The sequence below is a fragment of the Vanellus vanellus genome (genome assembly GCF_965231255.1).
Source record: "Vanellus vanellus genome assembly, chromosome: 9".
In the NCBI taxonomy this organism is placed as follows: domain Eukaryota; kingdom Metazoa; phylum Chordata; class Aves; order Charadriiformes; family Charadriidae; genus Vanellus; species Vanellus vanellus.
In genome coordinates, this window is record NC_138914.1 from 25,350,682 (window position 1) to 25,378,133 (window position 27,452).

Here is a 27,452-nt window from a genome sequence, read left to right on the forward strand (position 1 = left end):
TTTCTTTCTCAGTGCAGACTTTATTTCAATTTGTCAGCTTCACCCCATTAAAAAAAAAATTTCCATCAATTTCTACAGAAGTCAAGAAGACGTACGTTAGGAGAAATTATTACAAGACACAGGACCTGTGAATACAGCAAACTGTTTGCATTTCTTAGTGCAACGGCAATGCTGCTTACACAGCTAAGGCATGGCGTCTTTCTGCAATAACACCAGTACAGTTTCTGCATACAGAACAGCAGGAAAAAGCATCCACAACTGGAAATTTTGACCAAACATCTTTTCGATTTATTACAGTATGAGAAGAAAAATAAAAAAAAATAGAAAAATCACAAGCAAAAGAAACAAAAAGAGTAACTTTGCCTCGGCAGCTTTGCAAACTCCAGCCAGCGGCTATGGCGTAGCCCAGGATGTCCCAGAATGAATCATCACTTTGTGCCAGCTCCGGCTTGCAGGCGCATCACTCTGCACCGAAGCACTTTAAATAGCAGTCTGGCTTTAAATGGAATTGTGCAAATTCATTGTACGATCTGTCACTTTGCTTCCCAACGCTCGCTGCACGCAGGCGGCCCCTTAACTATTTACATGTCTGAGCCAGCCGCCTGCGCGCTCCGCCGAGGGGGTTATCCCACCGGCTGATGCCTCTCCTTGAATCCAGACAGCCCCGGTGTTGCCACCAAGACAACGGGAGGCAGTTCAGCTTTACTTTTAATCAAAAAGCCCATTCATAAGAAAAAAAAAAAACAGGGAAGGAAGATGATTTTTGGCTAGGTATCAGGAGGCCTCCAGGCTGAAGAGCGTGGAGCTCATCACGGGACTGGCACACAAGTTGCAGAGCAGTGAAGGGGACGGTCCACGGTGGGAGCTGCGGCAGGGCACAGGCCAAGCTGGCAGGGGAGCCACCTGCGTGGTGACCTGTGTGCTCCCACCCTCCAGAGACTGCAGCCTCTCCCTGCGCAGTTCCTTCCCAAGAGCCACGCTCAGCCCTCCAGCAGAGCATCGCCCACGCAACCGCCGGTCAGCTCCTTAGCCCATAAAGTCGCTAAAGGCACAATGCTGCTTATCCCGCAGGGGAAAAGCAAACATCTCCCTTCTTCAACGAGACCTGCACAAGGTGAGAGTGGGTATGCTGAACACACGGCTGCTTTTTCTTAGCACATTTACTGTCTGCAGCGCAAGAACCAGCAGCATGCACAAGAACGGCCTCAGCATGCGTAACCACCTCCTGCGTTTTACACAGCCAGGACAACTTCCCTGCACATCAAGTAAAGCACGTTCCTAAACACCAGTACAGTTTCAGCAGCACATGCCAACCTATTCTGGACTTGACAGGGAAGCTGCAATTCTGCAGCCAGACAGGCTCATCCAAGACCCTACTTGGTTTATTTCCCAGTAAATATCCCTGCTGACCGACAAGGACCCGACTCCCACGCAGGTACACACGGGCTTCCGCCAGGAACCAATGATGGAATTATCACTTCATCTGCTGTTTGCATGTGCTGCATAGATGCGCTTGTGGAGAAGTATGTTAATCTTTGGCATTTGCTCCAGAAAGAAAAACCTTCCAAGAAAAAGAATATCCCCCAACCTATGCCCATGCCAATTTTATACCTAGCCTCACCTTTACTTTTTAAATTAATAACTACCACTAAGAAAGGAACAGATTATTTTCTATTCTTTGCTGTCAGGTCCTTTAACTAACACCACTTGGATGAACCAAGACTCCTTTTCCCTCTCTGCTCCCAGCTCTGACCCTCGGGATAACTCATCCTGGATTTTTGGTTGTTTTTTTTTCTTTTCCCTGGGAGGCATTCTCACCTCAAGCAATCTCAGAAAGGGAAGAAATACAGTTGTAGCCTTTAGTAAACTTTCCTGTTCCGTATGCTTTTCAAGGCTCAAGAAAGCCACTCGGTTTAATGAACTGGGAGGACCGTGTCCCGCTGCACAGCCAGTGTGCCCCTGGGGCAGTTTTACTGATCAGAGAGGGCTCCTGGCACCGCAAGGTGTCTTTGAGCCACCAAGTACAGCAGATTCTCACCTTCAGATTAAATAAGGCACTGGTAACTTCCATAGGTTTCAGTAGCAGCTCACAACAATTTGCAATCTGTTGTTCAAAGGGCAACACGGTGGATAATCTAAATGGAAAGAATCTGCCCAGCAGCAATAAGGCCTCTGTTTCTGCTTTAAAATGAGATGTGACCATTGTGATTACTTTGAATAATGTTTTTTTTTTGTGTCAAATGGAATAAATACCATTCCTCTAATGAGGTTTCAAAGCTGGCTTCAAAACCCCATTAAATTTCAGAGAGACTTTTCTAGTCCCTTCAAAAGGAGTGGCTACAGGAGTTAAGCAGTGGCGAGGAAAAGAACATTTCCTTTCAAATGTTATAATTTAGAGCTGGTTTGCTGGAGGAAAACCCCAACGTGTTGTCACCTTAAACACGAGGCAAGGTGGAGAGAAAACAAGAGAATATAATTAAAGCACGTCCCAGGATGGAAGGCAGCACAACAGCAGATCGTTGTGTAACAAGGGCAGCAGAGCCTCGCAGTTAGCCCATTCTGCAGGAAACCTGCTCAGCTCCGTCACCTTTTTCTCCCTAATAAGAGTCCCCGTGGAGATTAGATGGAAGAGACGCAAGCGCTGGTGGGGTGGAGGCAGGGGAAATGAAGTCTAAATCAGCTGCTCTGCTGGGTGAGGTTTTGTTTGCACGGCATTTGTCTCATTCCGCGCTTTACACTGCAGCAATCAGGCTATTAAGTGTTCATAACATCCCTTGGCCCACTGCTGATCCCGGGGTTGGTCTGCCTGTCTGCGCAGAAAACTCTTCTGCTGAGCGCTGCACAGTTACACCGGGGGAGCAGTTTGGGAAACGCCAGCTCTGCAGTCAAAGGAGCGGCTGCAGCTGTGTGAAAACAGCCAAGCCAGCTTTAACGGGGCTGGTGGAGGAGCCGCTCCCAGTATAAAGCCAGCAACTGGGAACTGGGCTTCCCAGAGTCAGAATAAAGACTGAGCCACACAGCTTGTGCTGACTTACAACGCGGCTCTAGCGTTATCCACGTAGCCCATTTGATTTCACCTGGGTGTTCCGGGAAGAGCTGCACTCACAGCAGTGATGGCCACGAAGAGTTGCCATCTGCTCTCGAGATCTGACCTAACAAAGAGTGTCACTACCTCTATGTGGGGTTGGCTTGTGGCCCAACTCCACTCCAATGCCGGAGGTAAAAACATTTTATCAGAACAGTAAAATCAGTGTCCTTTGAGCCCTTCTTCATCTCTCAAGACATTTCCTGCAAATACTCTTTGGGTCTTTTACTTGAAAATTTGGCCCTGCACCCAATTCCTCCTCTGCACTATGTGCTTGATACTATACCGGGTGAGTGTTGTCCTGAAAGGAAATGCAGTTATTCTGCATGACCTGCTCTGGAGAAGATGATGCCATTTTTATAGCATGAATAAAGTTTAAAGCTGTAAGACAATTTTCAGTCTGACTGTTTTGAGAAAACCACTCCAAGTGACTGACAATGTTGCAAGGGATCCTCCAGCGCACGGTAACTTGAGATGTAGCTGCAACTTTTATTCGGGTGACATTCGAGCTGATCTGGAAATCTCTTCGTTCAGTCAGTGAATGAAAAGCCACAAAGCATCTTTCTCACCGAGTACAGGGATACGGTCTCCCCAAGCTACTTATGCTCTTGCGTGGGTAACTGAAGAACCACCCACTGAAAATGTCACTTTCACAGGCGGTTCAGAACTACCGCACCTCCCAGATGAAGGAGGAAAGCTGTTGATACTGAGCTAAGCAGCAGCAAGCTAAGAAACCCCAAGCTGCTTCACTTGCAGCCCTGACTCCCTGCACCTCCTTCAAGAATTTTAGTTTTCCAATGGTTTCTGCGAGTTTTTCCGGTTTCGACTCACAGAAGAAAAACATAACATTATCAAACGAACAACCTCAGGCTCTTCAAGTAAGTATAGGTATTTTTGGCCATCAAAAAAGCCCCATGTCATGGCACTTAAGTCCCTGCAAAGTAATCTTGGATTACTCCCGTTTCTTAGATGTACAGACTGCAAAACACTTCACTGGGAAAAGGAAAGCTACATAATTCTGAAAAATCTTCTTGGCAGTTTGAAGTGCTTCAGATCAGACATTCCAGTGCCTGGGACCCTCTGCGGGCTGGGAACCAGTCTGCACCAGCTCCAGCACATTCAAACCATGGCCAACAGCGGAGCGTGAACACGGAAAAGGCGGGCTGGGATGAGGCGTGAACAGGAGAATGAGAAAACACAGCAAGTACTGGGCACACACAAAAGTAACTGGCGCTGATAAACTTCGTAGGTGCCGGTGCCCATCTGGGCTCAGGCAGTAAGTATAAAGGATCTAGACAAAACAGACAATCCTGAGATGGAGATCCATTTCTTGGTAAGGCTTTGAGTGCATGTGGGTTTTTTAAGTGCTTTTCTTAAGTTAATTATCACAAAAGACAGGCTAGCATTCTTTAAACAGTTGTGATCCTTCATTCCAGTATAAAACACATAGGCAAACATGTCTGAAGACCCATGATCACTTAGGATATAATTTTAAAGTTCGTATTAAAAATATTTTTTTATCCAAATGATAAATATTTTAAAATAAGCATTTACAAAAATAAATGGTCCATTCCCATAAGGAAGGACATATATAGCTGAAACTCTGAATACATCTTGAGGCAACGCAATTATTGACGAAGCTAGTTAATAATATCTTTGGTATGAGGGTATAGTACATTAATATTCATGCACCGTTGTCTTCCCTTGGCAGGTACACTGTACAGACAAGTGAAGAGGCAGCTTTTCCTTAATTTCTTGACAGGTCTTCCAAATACAACATACAAATATTTCTAACGTGTCTTCCTATTATAATAGGAGAAAAGCCCAAGATTCTCCTGGCTCTTCCTATGACTTTCGTATCTAAAACAGAAACGAAAATGGGAGGAAAAAGAGAAAGTGAACACAGTGAAGTTTCATTCTAGCTAGGAAGCAGCATCTACAAAAAAATAGAAAAACAATTTAAAAAAATTACTCTAGAGGAAAGCCCGTTTCCTTCAATATTGTATACATCAACTGCCAAGACAGGATAATGTTGACTCTCTTAGGATTCATGGATGCAATTTCAGACACTCGAAGAGGCGATTACTGAGTTATGTAAGGGGGGGGCAGCTTTACACCTCAGCATGGCACTGGGTGGTGCAAGCCTGGAACACCACAGCCAGGTCTGGGGGCCCTGTGACACGTGAGACATTGAGACGCTGCATAGGTACAGGAAAGAGCATCAAAAACTGGAAAAAAAAGGAGCCTTGGAACAAACGACTTGGAGAGCTTTGGTTGGTAATTTTCGCAAAAATAAAGACTGAGAGATGGCTTGAGGCACAAGGACCTCCACAGGGAGAAAATACGAAATGTCAGCTGGCACAGAAACAAGGGGCTGAGGGGCTCTGCAACCTGGTATAGGAAGGCTTAACAAAAATGCCAGGCTGGAGCTGAAACCAGTTCAAACTGAGAATAAGACACACACTTCTAAGGCTAAGGCCAATTAACTGGTATCAAGGGAAGTGATGGATTCGCTGGCATTTTGGTATCGGTCCCTGAATGCTTTTCTGAAAATGCTTCTGTTAAATGCTGGTGACTGAACCTGATGCAGGGAAGTGATGGCAGCTAAGGAAACACATGGGTTAGCCTTGATGGTCTCATGGTTCCCTTTTAGCCTTAACCCTGACTCCTTGAACAGTCCAGCTGAGGGACTGGGAACGAAGGGTAACACAGCCCAGACCCCCATGTCACTTGAAATGTCCATGAATTGGTGCTACTGTAGCCCACAGCTCTGGGAAAAAAACAGAGAAGAACAATGTCCAACTGTAACTGCTGTGACCGGGGTATAAGGAGCACAAGGCACTAAACCAAAATGGAGTTTGGATTCTGCTCCCCATCTACCATGCAAAGATTGGCACTTTCCCACAGCACCATGTGAGGACTCAAGAGCAAGTGACACCTCTGAAGCAGCTGCTCTTTCCCCCTGGATCTTTTCCACTAGCCCTGCCTCACTGCTTTGCTGAAGTCCGTCCATGTGGACGCACTTTCCGCTAAGAGCTGCCACTCACGGCGATGCTGGGCGAGTGGAAGGTAGGGCTGCGGAGAGGAGCAGGAGCTCTGCTCTGCTGGCTGCTGTGAAGGGAGAGCTAACTAACACCCACAGCCAGCAACAGGGGCAATGGTTGTAGCTGCTCGGGCTCAGCAAATCCAGCCAGCGTCCTCCAGCCCTGGCACTGGTCATTCCAGCTCCCAAGGGATGTGGAAACCAGGTTTGGGTGTTTTTGGGCCTCATGACTGCTGCAAATCATGACCCATTGCTATAGCAACAGGAGCTCATATGACTACTGTCTTTTAAAAAGAGCCCCTATTTGTAGGCAAACTATCCATTATTTATTCCTCAGCGTGTCTGAAGCACAATTTGTACCCTAACCTCATTAATGAATGATGACACCTTGACCTGCTCTATGAAGTAAGCCATGTTAGATCAAGAGGTGCGCTGGTCTCCTGTCATGTGCTAAAATAAAGCAACCAAGGGAAAAAACACCGGAGCAGATTACCTGAGTTACAGCAATACCAAAAGAACGCAAATCCTGCAGCAACGCTAAAACAAGCGAGGAAAAACACCGGACCTAAAAGAAAACAAAAAAGGAAACACGTTAAGGCAGAACAGAGCAGTGGAAGTTTAGCTCAGTTCATAAATCATCAATTGCTATTAATACGCATAATTAAGTGTACTCAAATGAAACTAACACATTCACAATTATGTATGTTCTGTAGCTAATGTACTATGAAGCACATTTACTATACTGTAATTAATTTTTACTACAATTGCTTTGACACCATTCACTGTTCACCTCTGTTCATCTAGCTACATCCTATTAAATCAAAGTGAAAACTTCCTTATATGTTTTCTTACTCTAAAACTTTGTGCAAAATACCCCTTTAAACGCTACAACAAAATACTAACCAGACTACTGGGACCTCACCACACAGTGCAGCATTTTACTCCACAAATAGCCCTGAGCGGGTCAATGCGCTGCCGGTGGGTAAGAGTACATCATACGAGACTGCACTCCCTTAGAAGCAGATTTTTAGGGTTTTCTTTTTTTTTCCTCCAATGTTCCACAAATTCTGCTTTCATGACAAAAGCAAATATTCTTTTTGCTGTTCACAGTTCTGCTGGAAGTTGAAATGCACAGCCACACACACCTAGAACAAATCTCCCACTGGAAGCATTTCCTTCACGTGCCTGCCTGGAGCTACAACCAGTTTAACGCTGATGTTCAGTATTGACGTTCATTAAAACCTTTCTAATTCATATTTATCCGCAGACAAAACCTCATAAAGATTTATATCTGCTTCATTATCATCTAATATTCCATTTGTATTTACTACTTCAGTATGAATATAGCTACAATTAAACTGCACCTGTCAATTTAAGGACAAATGTCCTGCCGACTAACAAATTAGCGGGGCTGACCACGTGCACAACAACCCAGAGAAAGAGCAATGGCACAAGGACTGGGTTGTAATCTCCCAGCGAGAGTGGCTAGCAGCAGGACAATCTCCAGTCTGAGGCCAGGTCTTTCATCAGCATGATTTAGAATAGAAATTATTTAATTTTCTTATTTCCAAGCCCTTCCTCTGTTCTTCCTGTACTGTTCTGCTGCAGTCATGTGAAAAACCTGAATAGCAATTTGGTTCAATATTCAAAGTAATAACAACACAGGCAAAAATATACATTGAGTTAAGCTGTGTTTCTGCCCCTTGTTTCTGTTTTCTCTCAGGGAAAATCTGCCCAAAAGGCATAGCTCAGAGAAGCTGCTTTTATTGTCTCATAATTGTATTTCAATTTCTAAATAAAATATCAAATAAACTTAAATGATAAAATAGCTCATTATAAATTTTGAAAATTCTTCAGCTTTCAGATCTTCAACTCCTTTTTCAAAATACCTTTCAGTCAATAAAATATTTGCTTCTGTAATCTGTGCATTGAACAGAGGAAAAGGAAAAAAATTAACATGTTTTCCTAAGGAAAACACATTTAAGTTCACCCTGGCTCATCTTCCTTTCTGTCTTTGCTTTCAAATTATTTTATTTAAATTAAAAGCTTAAAAGAAATGAAAAAATTTGAAAGTTATATAAAAGAATTATTGATGGCCTTATGCAAAATGACATCATCGGCAGCAGCTGAATGGATCTTACTATTCAAGCATTGAAGAAATCATAGGAAATTAAGAGTTTAGCTGTAACAGTGTAAGTAAAAATACTGTTGTAAATATTGATTAAACTCTATAGCCTCTTGAATTTCCTGGCACTGGTTTCCTCAACAGCAGCTCAGTACACTTTCCTCCATTAATTCCACTTAATTTGTGACAGTAAAGACATCATAAACGAAACTATTTGTTACATGAAATGCAAATTACATGATAAACTAAATTGCATCATAATCTGAAAAGCCATTCCATCCGGTGACACTGTATGCGTTTATTTACCCCTGTCATTTAGCATATATTTCTCCTTGTCAGTGTCTATCTCTGTGGAATCTGTGGTTTCTAGGAATAAAAGCAACACATGAAAAGTTAGTACTCAGCTCAAGCAAACGAACGAACACAATCAGCACATACAAAATTGTGTGAAACAACACATTTCAGAAAAATATCCAATTTTGACATAAAATATTAACCCCTCCAAAGGTAAATCGTGGCTATAGTTAAATCTGGATATACATCGATCAAAAGACACAGGCACATAGTCATTGGGATGCAACTATAAATAGCTGGAGCAACACCTCTGATCTGGATAAGCACTAACCCCACCAGTAACATTACACTTGTTTCCCAAGTGAGGAAAGCAGGAGCTAATCCTTCCATAATGCCAGAAATTTTCATTGTAATAAATACAAACTATTTGTTAATATATGTGCTAATCTGAAAACACCCCTATAATGTAATGCATCACCATTCTTTCTGTTCTTGAGTAAATCTCTGGGCATTAATGTACCTGGCAGATGAAGAACTTGGAACGAAGTACTTGGCGCAGGTTATTTATCTAAATTCTGGTCTCAGCTAAAGACATGTACAGCTTCTTTGAAAGTCTGCACGTACTGCGTGGTAACACTTGGCGCAAATAATTTTTGCCTCTATCTTTCTGCAAATTCTCGTCGAAAAGGAGGTGGACCTTAAGACAAGGTGTTCAGTAGTTAGCAGCAATAAAGCGGGTTCTGCTTCGGGCAGAAAGACCCGCAGCTCTTTTAGAGGTGCCTTTGCCATACAGATGTGGAGATAACATCGTCTGCAGAACTTACGGGCAACAGCAAGGAACACCGCTGTCACCATAAATGGCAGAGGAATTACTTTCCTTTAATGCATCATGAATCTGCAAAACAACTCTCTTTGTGGTCAAGAGGGTTAACACACAACTCCCCCCCCCCCCCCCCCAAAAAAAAAAAAAAAAGAAAAAAAAGAAAAAAAGAGAGAGCTCAATAAGGAAGAATTTGAGACTGGTTTCAGCTGATTTCCTCCTTCTATGTGACAACCTGGAGCTAGGTGAGGTGCCTTGGGAAACTGCCCTGCCCACCAGTTCAGCAAAGGGGACCCGCCGTCAGCCAACATGAGAAGGTGAACATCCCCCTCCCATGCTAAATACGTCCCTCTCGGTGGGGTGACAGGGCATAACGTTCAAGCGCAACACAAACATCTGAAGCACTTTGCTGCAAAGCTTGAGAGTGACTGAAGCAGGAAGGGTTGCCGCAGAGCCTGCATGGTGCACGCTGTATCAACGGCAACCTCATGCAGCCTGCCTGTCTTGAGGGATGTCCTCCTTCTGTGCTGTAGCTAAGAAATCCTCAAGCTGCACTGGGTAGCGCAGCCAAATCTCTGCCCTTTTGTCAGGCTATTGCTGCGTGGGGCTGATCTGATCCTTTATCTTTCTTTTCTAGTCTATGTCAGCACTGAGAGAAATAAAAACGTTTTCCGAGTCATTTGGCAGATCCTGTTTGTCTTCAATAGCTCTGAAGTTGCCCATGCCATGTGCCTTACCCACCCTCTAGTGGGAATTCTGAGACATTACTAAACGTTTCACTTGCAGTATTACAATTTTCTTTTAGCACAAATTTTAAAGTTGTTTCAAAAATGAAAAAGAAATCTTTGAAAGGATTTCCTCTGTAGAAAACAGTTTTTCATATGTACAGCTGCATGTAATCTATTACAGAACTCTGTCCTGGCCATTGTTCATCTGTGTCCTCACCAATAATTTCTCCAGGTGTTTATAACACTGCTTGTTCCAGTTCAATCTGCATTGGGAACAAAGTCCCCATGTTAGGGATTCCCTTTCTTCTTCACATTTACAAATTCTAGTGTCAATTCTGTAAATGCTCTGTGCTGAATTTGACAAATTTAACAACTACTGCTATGACTAACATTTAAGTAACATAAAAATTGTGCATATTAGAGGTTGGAAGGATAATGCCTTTAATAAATTTAAAATTCAAATTCAAAGTTCATTTAAATGAGAAATAACACCTCATATTGAAAAGGGAGCTTTTCCTGAAGAATAAAATTGTTGGTTTTAGCTGAAAATGCTGCACAGATGTTTATCAACCAGAATGCAGACATCTGGTTTAGTTACAGAACTCATAAGCACCGGCAAACATATTAACACAATCATCTCATTATTTCCTTCTCGGGTCAATATAAGGAAACTGCAGAACCTCAGCACGTAGTAGTATTTTAACTCAGTTATTTAAATTATTCTCACTGTTCTGAGGATGGTAACATAAGAGAGTGTACCAAGATACAGAGAATTTAATGACTTATGATGGTTACTGGAGTCCCTTTGCATAAGGCAACAGCAGCAAAACAGCTTTGGGGCACCACAAACAGCTCTATTTTTTTCTGTGAAGCACTTCTAGCACATGTACTTGTCATGTGCAGCTTGAACACGAGAAGCCCTAACCCTGCCTACTTTATGTGGCTACCCAAGTAAAAGCTCTCAGAAGTAACCACATAAATCAAGTGCAAATATGAGCACTTTATGCCCTACCTAAAAGTGAAACCATCACGCCAACACCCTACAGAAATTTCCTTTCAGCAAGGCTTTTGACACTGTCTCCCATAACAACCTCATAGGTAAGCTTAGGAAGTGTGGCTTAGATGAGAGGACAGTGAGGTGGTTTGAGAACTGGCTGAATAGCAGAGCTCAGAGGGTTGTCATCAGCAGTGCAGAGTCCAGTTGGAGACCTGTAGCTAGCGGTGTGTTCCCCAGGGGTCTGTGCAGGGTCCAGTCTTGTTCAATATATTCATCAATGACCTGGATGAAGGTATGGAGTGTACCCTCAGCAAGTTTGCTGATGACACAAAACTGGGAGGAGCGGGTGGGACACCAGAAGGCTGTGCCACCATCCAGTGAGACCTGGACAAACCAGAGTGGTGGGCAGAGAAGAACCTAATGAAGTTCAACACGGGAAACTGCAGGGTCCTGCACCTCAGGAGGAATAATCCCATGGACCAGTACAGGTTAGAGGCTGACCTGCTGGAGAAAAGCTCTGCAGAGAGGGACCTGGGAGTCCTGGTGGACAACAAGTTGCCCACGAGCCATCAATGTGCCCTTGTGGCCAAGAGGGCCAATGGCCTCCTGGGGTGCATTAAAAAGAGCATGGCCAGCAGGTCGAGGGAGGTCATACTCACCCTCTACCCTGCCCTGGTGAGGCCACATCTGGAGCACTGTGTCCAGTTCTGGGATCCCCAGTTCAAGAAAGACAAGGAACTACTGGAGAGAGTCCAGGGGAGGCTACGAAGATGATCAGGGGACTGAAGCACCTCTCTTAGAAGGAAAGGCTGAGAGACCTGGGGCTGTTCAGCCTGGAGAAGAGAAGGCTGAGAGGGGATCTCATCAATGCTTATCAATATCTAAAGGGCGGGTGGCAAGAGGACAGGTCCAGACTCTTTTCAGTGGTGCCCAGTGACAGGACAAGGGGCAATGGGCACAAACTGGAACACGGGAAATTCTGTCTCAACATGAGGAAAAACTTCTTTCCTTTGAGGATGCTGGAGCACTGGCATAGGCTGGCCAGAGAGGCTGTGGAATCTCATTCTCTGGAGACTCAAAACCTGCCTGGATGCGACCCTGTCCAACCTGCTATAGGTGACCCCACTTTGGCAGAGGGTTGGACTGGATGATCTCCGGGGGTCCCTTCCAACCCCTACCAGTCTGTGATTCTGTCATTCTGTGGTTTGTCCAGGCGTGACGATGGCAGGAGGCAGTGTGAGAGTTCATCTTCACAATACCTGCAGAACTTCCAACATGAGCTATACAGGTACAGATGAACTTGGTCACAGCTATGCTATTTCTAGTACCCAACTGAATTCAGACCATCTATACGGGATGTAGTCAGGCCTTGGCTACCATAAGCACGTATGTTAAGATTCATTTTCAGAAATTGGTTGTAGAGGTGTTACTGAACATTAACAGAGCTTAAACCCTTAAACCATCAACACACTCTTGAAATTTTATTCTTAGTGACTACACTAAGACTCCTTAAGTTGCTCTTAATAAAGGCTGTGTGCTGCCTTCTAGTCAACCTGGTAGAAAAACCTGTTGCTCTTGAGCTCTACCCAAGTAAAAACGATAGAGCCAAGACTATTTGATTAAAAGCCCCTTCCCTCAAAGGGCCTGAGTTCTGCAAGGTGAATATCAGATCAAAAGCAGTGACTTAAAGGTGCTGCAAGGCTGAATCATTTGGGATTCGTGCTCCTGGGAGATTCTGAGACAGGGATGGGCCCAGGCTTTCCCAGTTCAAGAGGGTTCGGGTACGGATGTGGAGACCTGGGGTAACTTTGCAGCCTCCCTGTACAGGCAGGAAAATGGTGCAGTCTTCCACAGATATGTATTTGTGCTGGGCAGATACAAACCTTTTCCCTCAAAATGAAAGGCAAAATGAAGGTAGACAATGCAATATCTTCAAAGGTAATTACAATTTTACATGCCATTTTCACTCCAGGTCTAACTGGCTTTTTTTAAACCTACGGATTTTTGGTGCAACAGTTTGAATCTCACTGGAGTTTGACCCGCACGTCTAAAATTTCCCCTAGCACCTAACTGGAGTTTCTTACAACTAGAAAACAATTGGCCGGTGAAGCATTAGTGCTGTTAGATACTTTATAACAATTTCTTAAACTGCAGTTCTATTTCAGCTTCATTAACTTAAATGTGGGAGCTTTCCCTCAAGTCATTTCAGTACACAGGATGCCTGAATTTATTTCCCATCCATTTGGAACACTGCTCTTTTCTCCAATTCATTAGGTAGGGAAAAAAAAATAGTTATGAAAAGAGAAATTGTACTTCATACAAGTTATATCACTGTATTACATGATGCACTTAAACTGTTTTAAAGACATATTTCATATTTCAAAAGTTTTAGACTGCCCACACTAGTCAACAAGAACTATGCAGTCAAATCCCCTTACGGCTTTTGGAAAATTCCAGTCAAAAGCAATGAATATATACCCCAAACATTATTTAAATAATGTAAACAGGTTATTTAAATACCCTAAGCCTCATCTGAATGATGTTTTGTAATTAGGAAATCCACAACTCAATCAACTTACAAATCAACTTACTCAAGATTTTCCTGCTTGGCAGGTCATTATACAGCTCTTCAGCGTTGATCTGTAGAGCTCTGTAAAACTCTTGACAGTGTCTCTCTCCTTTCTTTTGAAGGTGTTTTATCAGATCTGAAAGTCTGGTATGGAGTGATGCCTTTGGATTCCTGAACTGTAAGAGAAAAGCACTCATCAGAAGAGAGATTACAACAGCTGGAGATCAATTTTACATCACTTCACAGTATGCCAGAGAGTGGAGATATGGAGCTTGTTTTACATTTGCTAAAAGAATGGGCCGATAAAATAAGGGGAACCTAAAAAGGACATGCATTGCACAGCAGCCTTCAAGACGCTGAGCTCCATCTGGTCAGCACTGTCTGATGGAGAGCATATTGCCTCCGCTTTCCCTCCTTCTTTTTGCTGTCCTGACAAAGTGACAGCTACTCTACGTTTGATGTTTTCTCTGCATTCAAACTAACATGGTACTTGCTATTCTACAATTTGATTCTGACAGCTACTGATAGAAAATACCAACAAATCCTACAACAAACTTTAACGTTTTCAAGTTTTCCCTTAGTTGCCTAGTAATGATGACCCAAAAAGGTACTTTATACTGCTTATACTGCTTTATACTCCCAATATTGGGGTGTTCATCATCCCAACATTATGTTTCATTGTTTCCAGCACAATTAACTGCTGCATACCCAGTGCAACATGTATAAATTCTCATCACTCAGACAACACAGCAAGCAGTTGCAGAAGAAAGCACTTTTTTTCTGTAGTCCAAAATGTGATGAGTATTAGGAGACCTTACAAAGAGAATGAAAGCACGTACCTCACCTTACACACATCAAACTGATTTCAGCTTATTTGGAAAATGTCCAAAGCCATTCTCAGCAAAGCACTACGTTTTAGACCAGTACAGAAGATAACATTTGTAGTACACTTGGTTAGGATCAATTCCTGCTCTAGGGGGACAGGAATGCAACACACCTTATACAACACTCCTTTTTCTGATAAAACTCCCACAAGGTCTACTGGATATAGCTGAGATTGTAAGCTTTCTAAACACTCAGTAGAGTTGACAAAAACTTGCCTGGACCTATGAGAAAGCAGTTCATTTCTGTCTGCTAAGTGCAGAAGTCAGGAATTATGTTTCACCGATTCTTTATGCATTTATTTTGAAGCTCTTGAGGGACTGAGATGATCTTTAATTGTGCATGTCACACTGTTTAGCATAACTGAGTGGCTAGACTGACTCAGCTGATGATCTAGCACTGCTCTACACCACCAAAACACTATTAGTCCCCATGGAGTCTGATTATGGCAGAATTAGACCTTTTTTTCCTCATGTTAAAATACTGATATGCCAAAACCCCAAGCCTTGTGCAGACAGTGAAGTCAGCAGAGGGCAAGTACAAACTGGTATAAGTAGGATCTGAGAAGCTTTTAACTGACTTTAACTTTCACTCCACACAAGTTTCTCCCTAAAAATAGCTACTCATTTTTGAAAGCTTCATGCCAGGGAAGGCAGCCTTCCTCTATACATAGCAGCACTACTGGAAGATGTTACTAACTCCATTCACTTCCCACAGCTCCCATGCTTGTAGGTGAGACCAACATCCCCCTTCTCTCCTGATACTCAATGTTATTAATCACATTAACCAGCAACTAAAACTAATTAAGCTAATACAGACGATTTGTGGACACAGCTGGATGCGGCACAGATCATCTGACATGACACTCCACACCAACTCATGTGAGGAGGCAGGCATGCAGGGCATTCAATCACACGCTGCGTGCAGTCCTGCTCACGGAGCAGTTATAAGATAGCGTGCTTCTGCATGCACGGCATCAGGCGTCATGGCAGGGACTGTGGCATTGGGCTGCTGCCGAAGAGAGTGCCCTCTCTCATAACCACTTGGCACAGGGAACGTGCCAGCCCTGTGACTTCTCCTCTGATACAAAATCCCAGGTACAACTGGTCAGCAAGTAAGTGGTGAGGAAGATTGGCTGCATGTGGCACCAAGAGTCAAGTCGGGAAGAGGGAAGCTGAGCTACTGACCCACAAAAACAATACAACATTCAGAGATAGAGTAAAATTCCTCAAATTACCTTTTCTGCTTCTGTATTGGTAAGAATTTGGGGGTAGACTCTGTTAAGCTGAAGAATAATTTTATCAACCACTTGCTCATTCAGTCGGCTATTGCTTGTAAGAAAATACATGTCGTGTTGCAGCCGGTGACAATACGACTGATCTAGAGATAAAATAATACAAAGAACAAAGCACAGCAGTTAATCAGCAAGCCATTTTTAAATTCTGTAAATTTCATTTTCCTAACAATAGTTAAATAGCTAAAATAAAATTACCACCGTCATGTAATTTTAGAAAGCTGAACTACCTGTTAGGGAAACACAACACAGCCACGCGCTTTCAAAGACCCATCCACTTAAAAATACACACATCTGCACTCCTGGCTGGTCACTCGTGCTGCCTCTCTCTTTCCAAAGGGAGAAGGTTCTAAATTATTTAGGTGTCAAGCACTGACGGATATTTAATCAAATACGGTCCTAAAGTTGTTAAATCACTGAAGATAAATTTTCTATCATTTATGAAGTCAGACTGTGGAGTTTAAAACTGATGTGTTTTATACATTTTTTTGATGTAAATGAGTATTTCATAGAGAGAGGTTCTCTCTGATGTAGAACAGTAAAAGGACATAAATTTGGCTTCAAATTATGTACATTACTGATACCAGTATCCACCATAGGGCTGATCTTTGCCTGCTGCTTAGCACCCAAGGATTGCAGCAGAGCGTGAGGTGGGATGGGAGGGGATGCGGAGAAGCTCATGCAAGCAGGCAAACAGGGGGCTGACTGAGGGAGGGATTTGGCCCTAACATCACCCAACCCTCCAAGAGTTTATTGCTGCCTTTTGTCTACTGGGAGACTTCAGCAACTTGCCCAGCAGAAAGTGTCCAGACTGAAACAGAATTGGAACATCAGGAACTGCATCTCTGCCAAAGAGCCGTGAAGTTTTTAGGGAAGAACTTCTACCTTCACTTCAAGTGGGAGTGGGGAGAAAGTGCACTCAAAAAGCAGTACATATACCACGGAATTATACTCAAATACCCGTACAAATAAAACACATCTTTTTCTATTAACCCAAACTTCTGCAAATAAACAGATCCAGAGCTGCTGTTGTTTTAGGCACCACTTCCTATTTGATAGCAATGGATTTTGCAGGAGCATAGCTTTCCCGATAGCTGCTTGTCTACAGTCCCTAGATTAAGATACAGGCAGACTGGTTTCACGGGTTACTGTGCCCTTATCAGATTTAGAAAGAGAATGTCTATGAGCGTGTCTGAAATAAATTAAAATGTCAGTACAGCACTTTATAGCCAAGCAGCACAGAAAACAAAAACAAAACATTGCCACCCCCAACATACTCCCAGCACATTCTCCATTTAAAGCAAATGCATAGTTTTTATGGTATTTTGGCTACCAGAAAATACATAAGCATCAGCCCTTTGTGCCCTGCAATTTAGAGAAGATAAATGAAAGAACGAAGGAAAAGAGCCAGAAAACTTTGGCACAATGCACTACACCAAGGCACAGCTCTTGCCCTTTCTATACCATGTCCTTTTTCTGTATCTGTGTGGTACTAATAGCATTTACAGGAAAGGGTTCAGCAAAACTTCCCAGCGTGACCATCACACACTAAGAACTTCTCCAGTGCCGGTGTCACTCCTATTCAAACCAGAACACACAGCTGTTGATACTGCATAGAGCACTGCGATTCTACAGGCACAACAGCATTTCAGTTACGCTTTTACCTTTTATACCAACACCATGTTATTTCCACGTGTTTCTAGCACTCAGCTTTTCTACAGCTCGCTCTCAAGGCAGCTTGTTAGTGTACTGTCAAAAACGTACTGCCCTGACATACTTGGTGTCCAATTCCCTTTTGTTGCAAGAAGTTCCACGTTATCGAATTCATGGCTGAGATCAAACTTCGCTTCAGATCAAGTCATTGTCATGCACAAAAGACTGAGGCAAGGACCAGAGACTGTGAAGTTGTGTCTGTTCGTGCAAATACTTTTTGGGGATTGAAGTGCCACAGTGCAGCTCCCTCCTCTTTCTTCTGCCTCAGCTACGTGATTTGTAGTGACTCTCAGTGTCACCAACAACTCTGTACCTTCTGTAAACTTACAAAAAACACGCATTAATCCAGGGTCTTACACCTAGCAGAGCAATTAAACTTCAAATAGCACTGTGACATTCAAACAACAAACCACAGAAAGTGCTAAAAACATGACAAGGATCTGACACAATAAATAAATAAAGTAAAATAAAAGCAGGCTCCTTCCCTGCTTCTTGCTCTGTTGCTGCCTTGTCATTACCGATCCCTGCACAGGCAACATGCGGAAGTATATTAGCAGCAATTACACCAGTGAAGTTAACTGTGACCAGCTGAAGATCACATTTAAGCCAAGACCATTTTCTGAGTAGTCAGAAGTGCTCCATGTCCTTGCAGCACTTTTCATTTACACACACTCATTAAACCATCACCAATCTTACCGAGGGCTTTTTGCTGCCATCTGAAGCCTGTGTGCCGGTGCACCATACATTATATCCCAGGGCATAAGCCTCTCTGGGATTTCGGGGGTAGCTATATTTTCCTCCCATCTAAGCCATCTCTGCTTCCTCCCCATTTCCACAGAGACATTTCACCTGCCTGCACCTTCACCTCCTCCAAGTTTACTTCAGTATTTAGCATGGGGTCTAAGGTCTAAAATTTTCTGAAACGCAGTTCTCAAGCTCAACACTAGCTCAATAAAAGCAGAGCAGAAGTAACTCCCGGTATCTCACCACTCTCTTCCGAACTCTTTTGTCTCTCCTCCAATTCTGAGAAATCTCTGCCCAAACCACACACAGAACTGCCTTCAGGCTTCTGGTAGACCAGAGAAGTGAAACTCCCCACCGACACCGCCCACCAGTGGACAACTGTGCTCCGGCTACTAAATTTAAAGAAAGCAAACAAAAAAAGCCCCACCAATCCTAGCGGCTGGAACATAGCACCCTGCTTTGGAGCAATAAGGGTGTCTGGAAAGCACACGTGTGCATTTGAAGGCACCACGCGAGATGCTCCTGGGCCCAGCTTGCCCCAGCTCCATCAGCTTTGTTATGGCGTGAACCTGCTCCCATGCCCTGCCAGTCACAATCCAGTATTGGGTGTACAAACATGACCATGCTATGAAGTTTTATAATCCCTGTTCACAAACAGATGCTTTTGAATATTGAACACACCCATTATTTGCATTTTACAATAAGAGAATCCCCTGTGATGGTGCAACACCCCCCCTTAGGCCTCTCGGTACTTGGTGGGATTTTATCCCACCTGGGCCACTACAATGGACCAGAACAATACGTAATGGTCCAACATGAAAGAAAGAAAAGGTGGAGAGCAACGGACCATAACACTATGACAACCCCTCAGTGTACCCGGCTCGCATGGCTCCTACTGCTTGAAAATAATAACTATCATCGATCACTCCCGACATCAAATGTATTGTGGCCACAGAGTGGGGGAATACTAGGACCCCAAGATCTAGCAAGTCCTGGGCTTGCGTAACCAGTGGAAAGTACCAGAATATCCCATTGTCCAAGCTGGGCTGGAGTGGAAAAGTACCTGATGAAAGTCAATTATTTCAGATCCTATAAGCAGCAGTTCTAGTAAAGCCCCTTTGAGTTCTCCTGGATGGCAGCGGGCTGTGGCCAGGACCTTCCCTGAGTCAGGATGCCGCTCAAGCGGACGCCTCGAGGACTAGAAGACCAGCACGAGACAACCCCTCTCAAGTCTCAACTACCGACCATTGAGGAATGCCAATGCATCGCGAGTATTTACTCTAACTCAAGGAAAGGGAACTTTTAACTATAGACTAGTCTCTTTTTCATCCACCTCTCTGCTTAAATGTTTATGATAAATACACATTAGCTTTATAGATGTGGATGTTCTTCCATTCGTCCGTGCATGCGTAGAAGTTAGAAGGCACACACGTCGGCTCGTTAGTCATGCGATACTAAGGGATCTTTGACCTCAGCGGTTATAGACTGGGCGGGGTGTATATGCGCATGCACGCATGGTTATATGCTTTGCTTATATGTACATGCATTAATTTGAGATTGGTGCTTTCACTCATATGTGTATGTATTGATTTGGGATACCTTATAGTAAGTTAGTGTGAATCTTGTCATCTTCAAATCTGTAATCAAGTTGCTGTTCAATTGTTTTGTTAAATCACTTTGTAAATCTTTAAATCAGCTAATGATTAAGTGCTGCTAAATTCAACTTCTTGGTCTGCCTCAAATCATTAATAAATTTTGAATTGCTGCTAAATCATAACAGCGTCAAATATTTCCATCCACAACCCCAAACAAGGTGACTTCACAACTGCAGCAAGTCTACTGATGTACTGTCAGGTCTTAGGAATTTAGGAAGGGGTTGTTTAGGATATTTTTCATATCCACCTTTTATCTCACTGCCTCAAAGAAATGACAGTTATTGCAAGGAAAATTTAAAATTTTTATGCTAAGAAGACTTTGTCACCCCAGCATTAAAAGGAGAGTTGTGCTGTTAGCCAGTACTTACCTAGAAAGCTCACAGCAGCAAAATCGGGAGACCAGGTCAATTAGCCATGGCTTATAGCACTGGCGTGGCATTGCCAGGCATTTTAGTACCCTCAGGCTGCCTGAGGATGGCATCTAACTCCGAATTACTGCAGTTACACCTTCTCCTCCACTAGAACATTAGTCTAACTAGGCTTAATCCTGTCTGCAGGCTCTGGACCCAGCTGCAGGTTTGCTCAGTCATGCAGCTGCGGCGGAGGAGCCTGAAGGCTTCAACACGGCTGTGGACCGAGCTCAGCCTTAATGAAGAGAGGCAGCAAATACAGCTGAGATCGGATACCGCATTGCTCAAGCTGACCAAAAGGTTGCTTAAAAAACAGGTTGGTATTTTCTTTACACAGAGGAAATGTAAACTTGCCAAAGAGACAGACAGGAAACTCAGGAACTGTCTTTGACAGCTGAGAAGAAAACATGAGTAATAATTTCATGTTACTGACTTATAACGACTACATCATACATGATACATCATACACAACCACTTTTTTCTCTTACCCAAAGCACAAAAGGCCTCTGGCATACAGCATACGCATGCCACGCTAACATATACAGCCTGCACCTGACCACATACATGGAGGGAAAGGAAGTACATCTATAATTAAGAGTTATCAGAGAAAAGCAGGATATTCCCGGTTATCTGTAGCCAGCAGCTCCTCAGAGAATAAAATACATCAAATCAGTGACGATAAATATGCAAGCAGCAAATGACAGTAACAAAGCAACATGCTCATCATTTTTCACCTGCAGGTAAAAATCACCCCCACTGCAACCCTTCATAAAATGACACATCTCTATTCTTCCTTCCAAACTGGCAATTAGGCTTCTGGCAATAGCTGCAGAATGACCTAGCCATTACACTAAGTGCTGGCGTTTTAAGGCTGCTGAAATATGTTCTGCTCTTGGAAGTAACCAGACTCATAAAAAAATCTGATCGTGTGCGACCGTAATGTGCCAGACTCTTCTACAGCACCGGCAGGAAAAATGTGAAGGGTGACAGCGCCACCCTTCCTCAAGCTCTTCCTAAATTAATAGCAGAGTGTGTTCACAGAGAGTTTTTCAGAGACAACTCCTAACCTAGGCATTGGCATGCCAGACCCTGGCAGCAGCCAGGACATCAGACAAGCGCTGTGGTGTTGGCACTCTTGCTCCACGCACCTGTGGTGAGGTGTCTGGTCCCTGGAAGTTGTCACTAGCCAATGGCACAACACACTGAGAACACAACACGTAACTTTCAGGCTATAGTGGCTGTCAAAAACCCCTCTGTAGTTTTGATTCTGCTTATTTAATCTTAACATAAAAGACCCCGTGTTGTTTTCTGTACAAGGAATATCAAATGGGATTTTGTCTCTCACAGCCACCCCCACATACACTCCTCTATGATCTACTTTCACTGCCCTTTGCCACCTGGCCCTAGGGACCTGCCACTGGGGTCTGCACTGCCACCTCATATTTATCACAGTCAATGAATAATCATAGGATCATCTAGGTTGGAAGGGACCTTTAAGATCATCAAGTCCAACCATCAACCTAACACTGCCAAACCCACCACTAAACCATGTCCCTAAGCACCATGTCCACCCATCTTTCAAACACCCCCAGCTGCACTTCAAATTCGTAGGCTGGGATCAGCTCCTCCTCACAATGCTGTAACACGTAACTGCTCTTATCCATGCTTGGGCCCTGGGAGCATAAATGCTGCCAACCACCTTCAAGTCAGGTGGGTAGACCATTCCAATTAATAAGTCCAACAATATTTATGTGAGGACTCTTGATACTGTCTCTGACACCACTGCAGTTTTATTATGGTTTCATCTTTTGTTTGTTTTTCCCTTAAACGCCTCCTTCAATTTACTAAGCAAACAGACAGGCTCATCACAAGCAGATAAATTTAAACACAAAACCCAATATGCCTCTCTGACATCCTCCATAACAATACACATAATTTGTAAACATCCATTCAAGAAACCTCAATGCCATCTGCTGTGCAGTGCAAACACAAGTTGCAACTTCACAGAATCATATCATAGAATCATAGGATGGTTGGGGTTGGAAGGGACCTTGAATATCATCCAGTCCCACCCCTTGCCCTGGGCAGGGACACCTCCCACCAGAACAGGTTGCTCCAAGCCCCATCCAACCTGGCCTTGAACACCTCCAGGGATGGGGCAGCCACAGCTTCCCTGGGCAACCTGCACCAGGGGCTCACCACCCGCACAGTAAAGAATGTCTTCTTAATACCTAATCTAAATCTCCCCTCTTCCAGTTTAAAATTGTTACCCCTCATCCTATCACTACATATCCTTGTAAAAAGTCCCTCTCCAGCTTTCTTGGAGGCCCCTTCAGATACTGGAAGGGGCTCTTAAGGTCTCCCCGGAGCCTTCTCTTCTCCAGGCTGAACTACCCCAACTCTCTCAGCCTGTCCTCACAGCAGAGAGGCTCCAGCACTCAGAACATCTTCGTGGCCTCCTCTGGACCCGCAGATGCTCTCCATCAGGGGTGCATTTGGTAACCAGTGCAACCCGATCATCTCAGACCATTTCTCTGCAGCCTTTGAGGCCCCACACTCACCCACTGCCACATGCCGGTGCTACTGGCAAGTTAGCAACCAGAAGTCGTCTTTGACAGCAAGTTCAGTAACTCATCTCTTTCTGAAATATCTTTTGAAGATAGAAGAGAAAAAATAATGAAAACAGCCAGCAAAATATTAAAGCGCTCTCAATACTCTAGTGTGGCACTAGTTCATACACATCCCCAGACCTCCAAGCTTTGTACAAAGGCTAAAACAAGGGGTAGCTCCCTTCGGTAGCCAGGGAAGCCTGCCTGCCCCGCAGGTGGGGAAGCAAAATCTTAACAAGCCAAAGACGGAGCTGGGGGTGAGTGGAGGATTCCTTCTCCCTTCTCCTTCTCCTCCCTGCGTGCCAGGCTGTGCACTGCGGGGCAGAGGGGCCAGGCCCCAGGCACCGGCCTCGGCTCTGCCTTACCCGGCAGGCGCCCCACCGCCTCCCGCCTCCTGCCGCCGCCGCCGGGGGGCCGCTGGGCCCGGCCCGAGCCGGCGGCGGGACCCGCCGCTCAGGCAGCCGGAGCCTCCCTCAGAGCCGCCGCGGCCCGGGGACGGGGAGCTGAAGGCACCCAAACACTGGCCCTGGCCACAGGCGCGGCGAATCCGGCCACACGGAGCGAGCCACCGCCTCTCTCCCGGCCCCGAGCTCCCCACCACCACCCCCGGGCTCTCCCCGCCCCGCACTCACCGGCCATGGCGGCCCTGGTCCTACCGGCCCGGCCTTCCTGCTGGGGATGGCGCCGGGGCCGGGCGGGGGCAGCCGGGCCCGCCGGGACGGCGCGGCCTAGCCCGGCGGGGCGGTGCGGCCTAGCCCGGCGGGGCGGCGCCTGCCGGTGCCGGCGGAGGCGCCGGCGGGGCGGCCCGGGGCAGCGGGGCGGCCGGTGCTCGGGCACCCCGCGGCCGCGGGTCTCCCATGGCCTCGGCAGCCTGGAGGGGCTGATCGTGGCTGCGTCCCTCCGGCTGTGCAGCGCGAAAGCGCGAAGTTGGGCTGGCACAGCCCTGAAGTTTGAAACATTGCATCATTAGTAATGCTGCAATTACTTTTCCACAAGTAATTTAACTGCTCAGAATACCACATCTACATTCTCCGTATGCAGTTTGTGTTTTTTCCTGTGCAGCAGCGCTGTACACATTTGTTTGCAGCACCCATGTGTGAGGCAGATTTGGCAAATAATTAGAGTCCATGGACCGGGGACAACTCTCAGTCAAAGAAAAGCTTGCAGTGAAGCTTCTAATTAATTGAGATATATTAACTGTGTGAGGGAAGAAGCACAAGGAAACCTGTGTATTTTAAAAACTCCCGTTAGCACCAAATTTCATCAGCATTTAATTACCCAGTGAGGTTCAGAGGACAATATGCCTTCCTAGGTGTAAATGCTGCAGAGGGGCGAGGCTGAACCTCAGCTTTGCAAACTGTCATAAAGAAAGGGATGTGTTATTTATTGCTGCTGGTGGTTTTTACTGCAAAACCTGGCATTTTTATTACGGATTGGAAAAGGCGGATTTCTAGTATGGCAAAGACACAGAGTGAGTTGTAATTATGAGTTGTGTTGAAACCATGAAGAAAATGCTTAAGAGGGACAGAAATCTTCCAGAGGGATTAAAACCACAGCAGGCGAAGCTGCCTCTGGACTGGTACCTAAAATGCTTGGACCACACAACTGCCCTCGCACAGCCACCTCTAAGTAAAACAGTTTGCTTCTCAGAATTAGCAAGTCCCCAAGCACCAAGGCACACCCTTGCCCAGCAAACACCACCGTTGCCTGGATGACCACAAGTCCACAAGATCCTGAGAGGTTTGCCCTGTTTTGCCTCTGTGCCATCTGAACCCAAATGTGTGGAAAAGCTATACCAATGCCCAGGGACTGGTGAAACGGAGGGGTAATGAAATGTACGGCCCTTTGCTTTGAGTGGTGTGGTGTCTTGGGAACTCGGAGCACTGAAACTGGAAGTTGGTGTGTCCCGACTGACAGCCGAGACTGCTGAAGCCTACAGGGTAGGCATGAGTTGCCAAATACGAGGCAAGAAAGGATTTGGTGAGGACCTGACTTTGCACTTGGATACACCCTGTAGACCTTCTTATGAGAGACAGCTCCAGCTAGCCTGGGGGTTAAAAAAAGATGAAAAAATTTGCTGGAAGTTTGCGAGTGCTGCCACTTTGTGGTCTCGTGGAGGAAGTGTCATACTCAGCACAACCCCAGAGATGGTGCTTTGGGTGTATGTTCCCAGCATGTCCTGAGGCAAGATTTCAGCTGGCAGGATTACCCACACAGTTCTGAGGCTTTCTTCTAGATAATTTCTTTCTCTGATACTCTTGCTTTTGTTTTCAGTGTCTGGCCTTCCCTGCCAGGGTGGAATTTCTAGCCCATCACAGCTCTCCAAAGAGAGCGGCATTGCACCCCGGTACCACAGTGCACATCCCTGCGCTCTTTGTGCTGTGGCTGTGAGGAGCCCATGGCAGAGAGCTTCCCAGTGAGCACAGCCACAGCTGCGGTAACTCACACCATTACATGCACCTCCATTAGCAAATGAGATCCCTAAATCCCTAAGAAGTTGGTGTGTTCCTCTGTACTACAAATGAAAGCATGTCCGTTTTCTCTAGAAAGTGTAAGAACTTGGGAAAAAAATCTCACTGAAACATTTTTAGTATTACCAAATGCTGTGACATTTATGGTGCATGTCCTTGGGAAGATGAACAGAGTATAAACATACTGAGTTTATTCCATTTACCTTCAGGAATCCAGATCTTCTGAAAAGCATTGAAAATAGATTTTTAAATTAGTATTATTATTGCACATGGAGATGTTGATCATGTCTGTATCAGAGTGATTTTTGGCAATGTATTGTAGTGACAGAAACAGGTACCTTGTGGAAAGGAAATTGTCATAACTACTTTCATCATATATTTTTAAGACCATTTCATATGTATATTAAGTATTACAGCAAGAGGTGTTGCCTAGCATGAAGAGGCAGTGGTAGTATGGGAAGCTGAGGATTTTAATTTTTTTTTTATGACCGTTTTATACCATTGTGGATTCACTGCATTTTGTGCTCTGCTGAAAAATTTCCCTGGAATTGCTACCATAGAATCTTAACCACAAAACAGAAAACCTGGTCGTCTTAATGTGACATAGACAGAAATCTCTAATAGAAATCTTAAACATTTTTTAGGAGACTGTTTCCAAGCACTGTGAGTGAAATGGAAGTGAGTATCAATCATTCAGAAGTGCTGTGGTGTCCAGTGCCACATTGCCTGGAGATATTTTTGCCCTATAGGCTCAGATAATGATACAAGAATCAAGGGTTAAATATATCTCCTCCTCATGCCTATGGCATGCAGGACTTCTGCAACCTTATCGCTGTTAGGTTTGTCTGGGAAAGATGGATCCTCGGGGAGCTGCACGGCCACAGCAGAGGCAGCGGAGAGGGACACCCGTCCACCAACACAGGGCACGTCCGTGGGGAGGCACGTACTTGGCAGGAGCTGAGCTACCAAATCCCCCTCCATGGTATGATCTGTGACATTCAAAGAGCACAGCCGGATAGGGAGGACACATGCTCGGTACCAGTAACAGCAATGAGCCATATGCAAACGGCGCTATGAAACCCTTACGCTCCGTGAGGCGAGTAATGCTGATTTTCAAACCGCTCAGAGAGAGAGCGGCACTGTGCAAAGCCCTCGCTTCCTGCTGACGGCAGGCGTGCCACATCGACAGAGCCCAGCTCGTTTCCGAAACGCAGTGATTCATTTCAGATTTCTGTCTCCTAATTTAGTGGCTAAGCTAAGTGACCTGCCCAACAATGTTTTATTTTCTAGCATCTAAAGGACAGCAGATGTATTTCCTTCCTGGTTAGCTAATCTCAGAAGCCATTACTGTTCCCCCCCTGCTAAACTGGCTGATTTGTTTATTTGAGTGAATTATTTGATTTACTAAATATTACCCTTGTCCTGGCAGCATCAGCATGTTGTGTTTTCTTGTTTTATCTGTTAATTGTTAAATCACAATATGCTTTCTTATTTTCCCACAGCTTAAGAGGACTGGATCTCTTTAGGAACAAATTAAATCCAGATAGTGCAGGCAGTTCCTTTAACAAAGTCCTTCTTTGTGTTTAAGAAAATACAATGAAATATTTCTTAAAAGCTCAGATTACACACTAAGCTCCCTTCAGCAAGTTTTAGACAATCATTTATAAAAACAGACTCTCAGAAAGAAAAAGAAATGGGACGGCAGCGAGTGGCTGGCCACTCCCGTCAGAGCCGCTGCCTCTCCTGGCTCCGCACTTTTGTTCCTGCAGATTCAGACTTTTCAGACTGGTCATTTTGCCCAAGTTCCTCATTACAAATATGCACTTACATGTCTTGTAGAGCATCATCCATAGGTTTCACGGGTTTGTGCTGTGCCTGGGACACGTACAGCGGGGCAGCTGGAGTGCTGTCCTCCTTGGATGAGCAGAGGTCACTGGCAAGTTAGAGAAGCGAAACTGAACTGGGAGGAGCGGGTCCGGCTGTGCACAGCCGGCAGAGGCCAGCCTGGTGTGC

At 44.8% G+C, this 27,452-nt stretch overlaps 1 protein-coding gene across 4 annotated transcripts; it reads right to left on the bottom strand.

The window, feature by feature from the left end:
* Nucleotides 1-27,452, bottom strand: CARD19 (caspase recruitment domain family member 19). Of its 4 annotated transcripts, none has more exons than XM_082487527.1 (6): nucleotides 27,268-27,452; nucleotides 15,781-15,923; nucleotides 13,684-13,837; nucleotides 8,560-8,619; nucleotides 6,622-6,693; nucleotides 1-4,945 (listed from the first exon to the last, which is right to left on the bottom strand). In XM_082487527.1, exons 1-6 carry the CDS (start codon nucleotides 27,284-27,286, stop codon nucleotides 4,833-4,835), a joined length of 561 nt encoding a protein of 186 aa, XP_082343653.1. In that variant the 5' UTR covers nucleotides 27,287-27,452; the 3' UTR covers nucleotides 1-4,832. The 4 variants fall into 4 exon arrangements, with proteins under 4 accessions (XP_082343653.1, XP_082343654.1, XP_082343655.1 ...); XM_082487528.1 differs by lacking the exon at nucleotides 27,268-27,452 and adding an exon at nucleotides 23,601-23,726; XM_082487529.1 differs by lacking the exon at nucleotides 27,268-27,452 and adding an exon at nucleotides 22,921-23,000.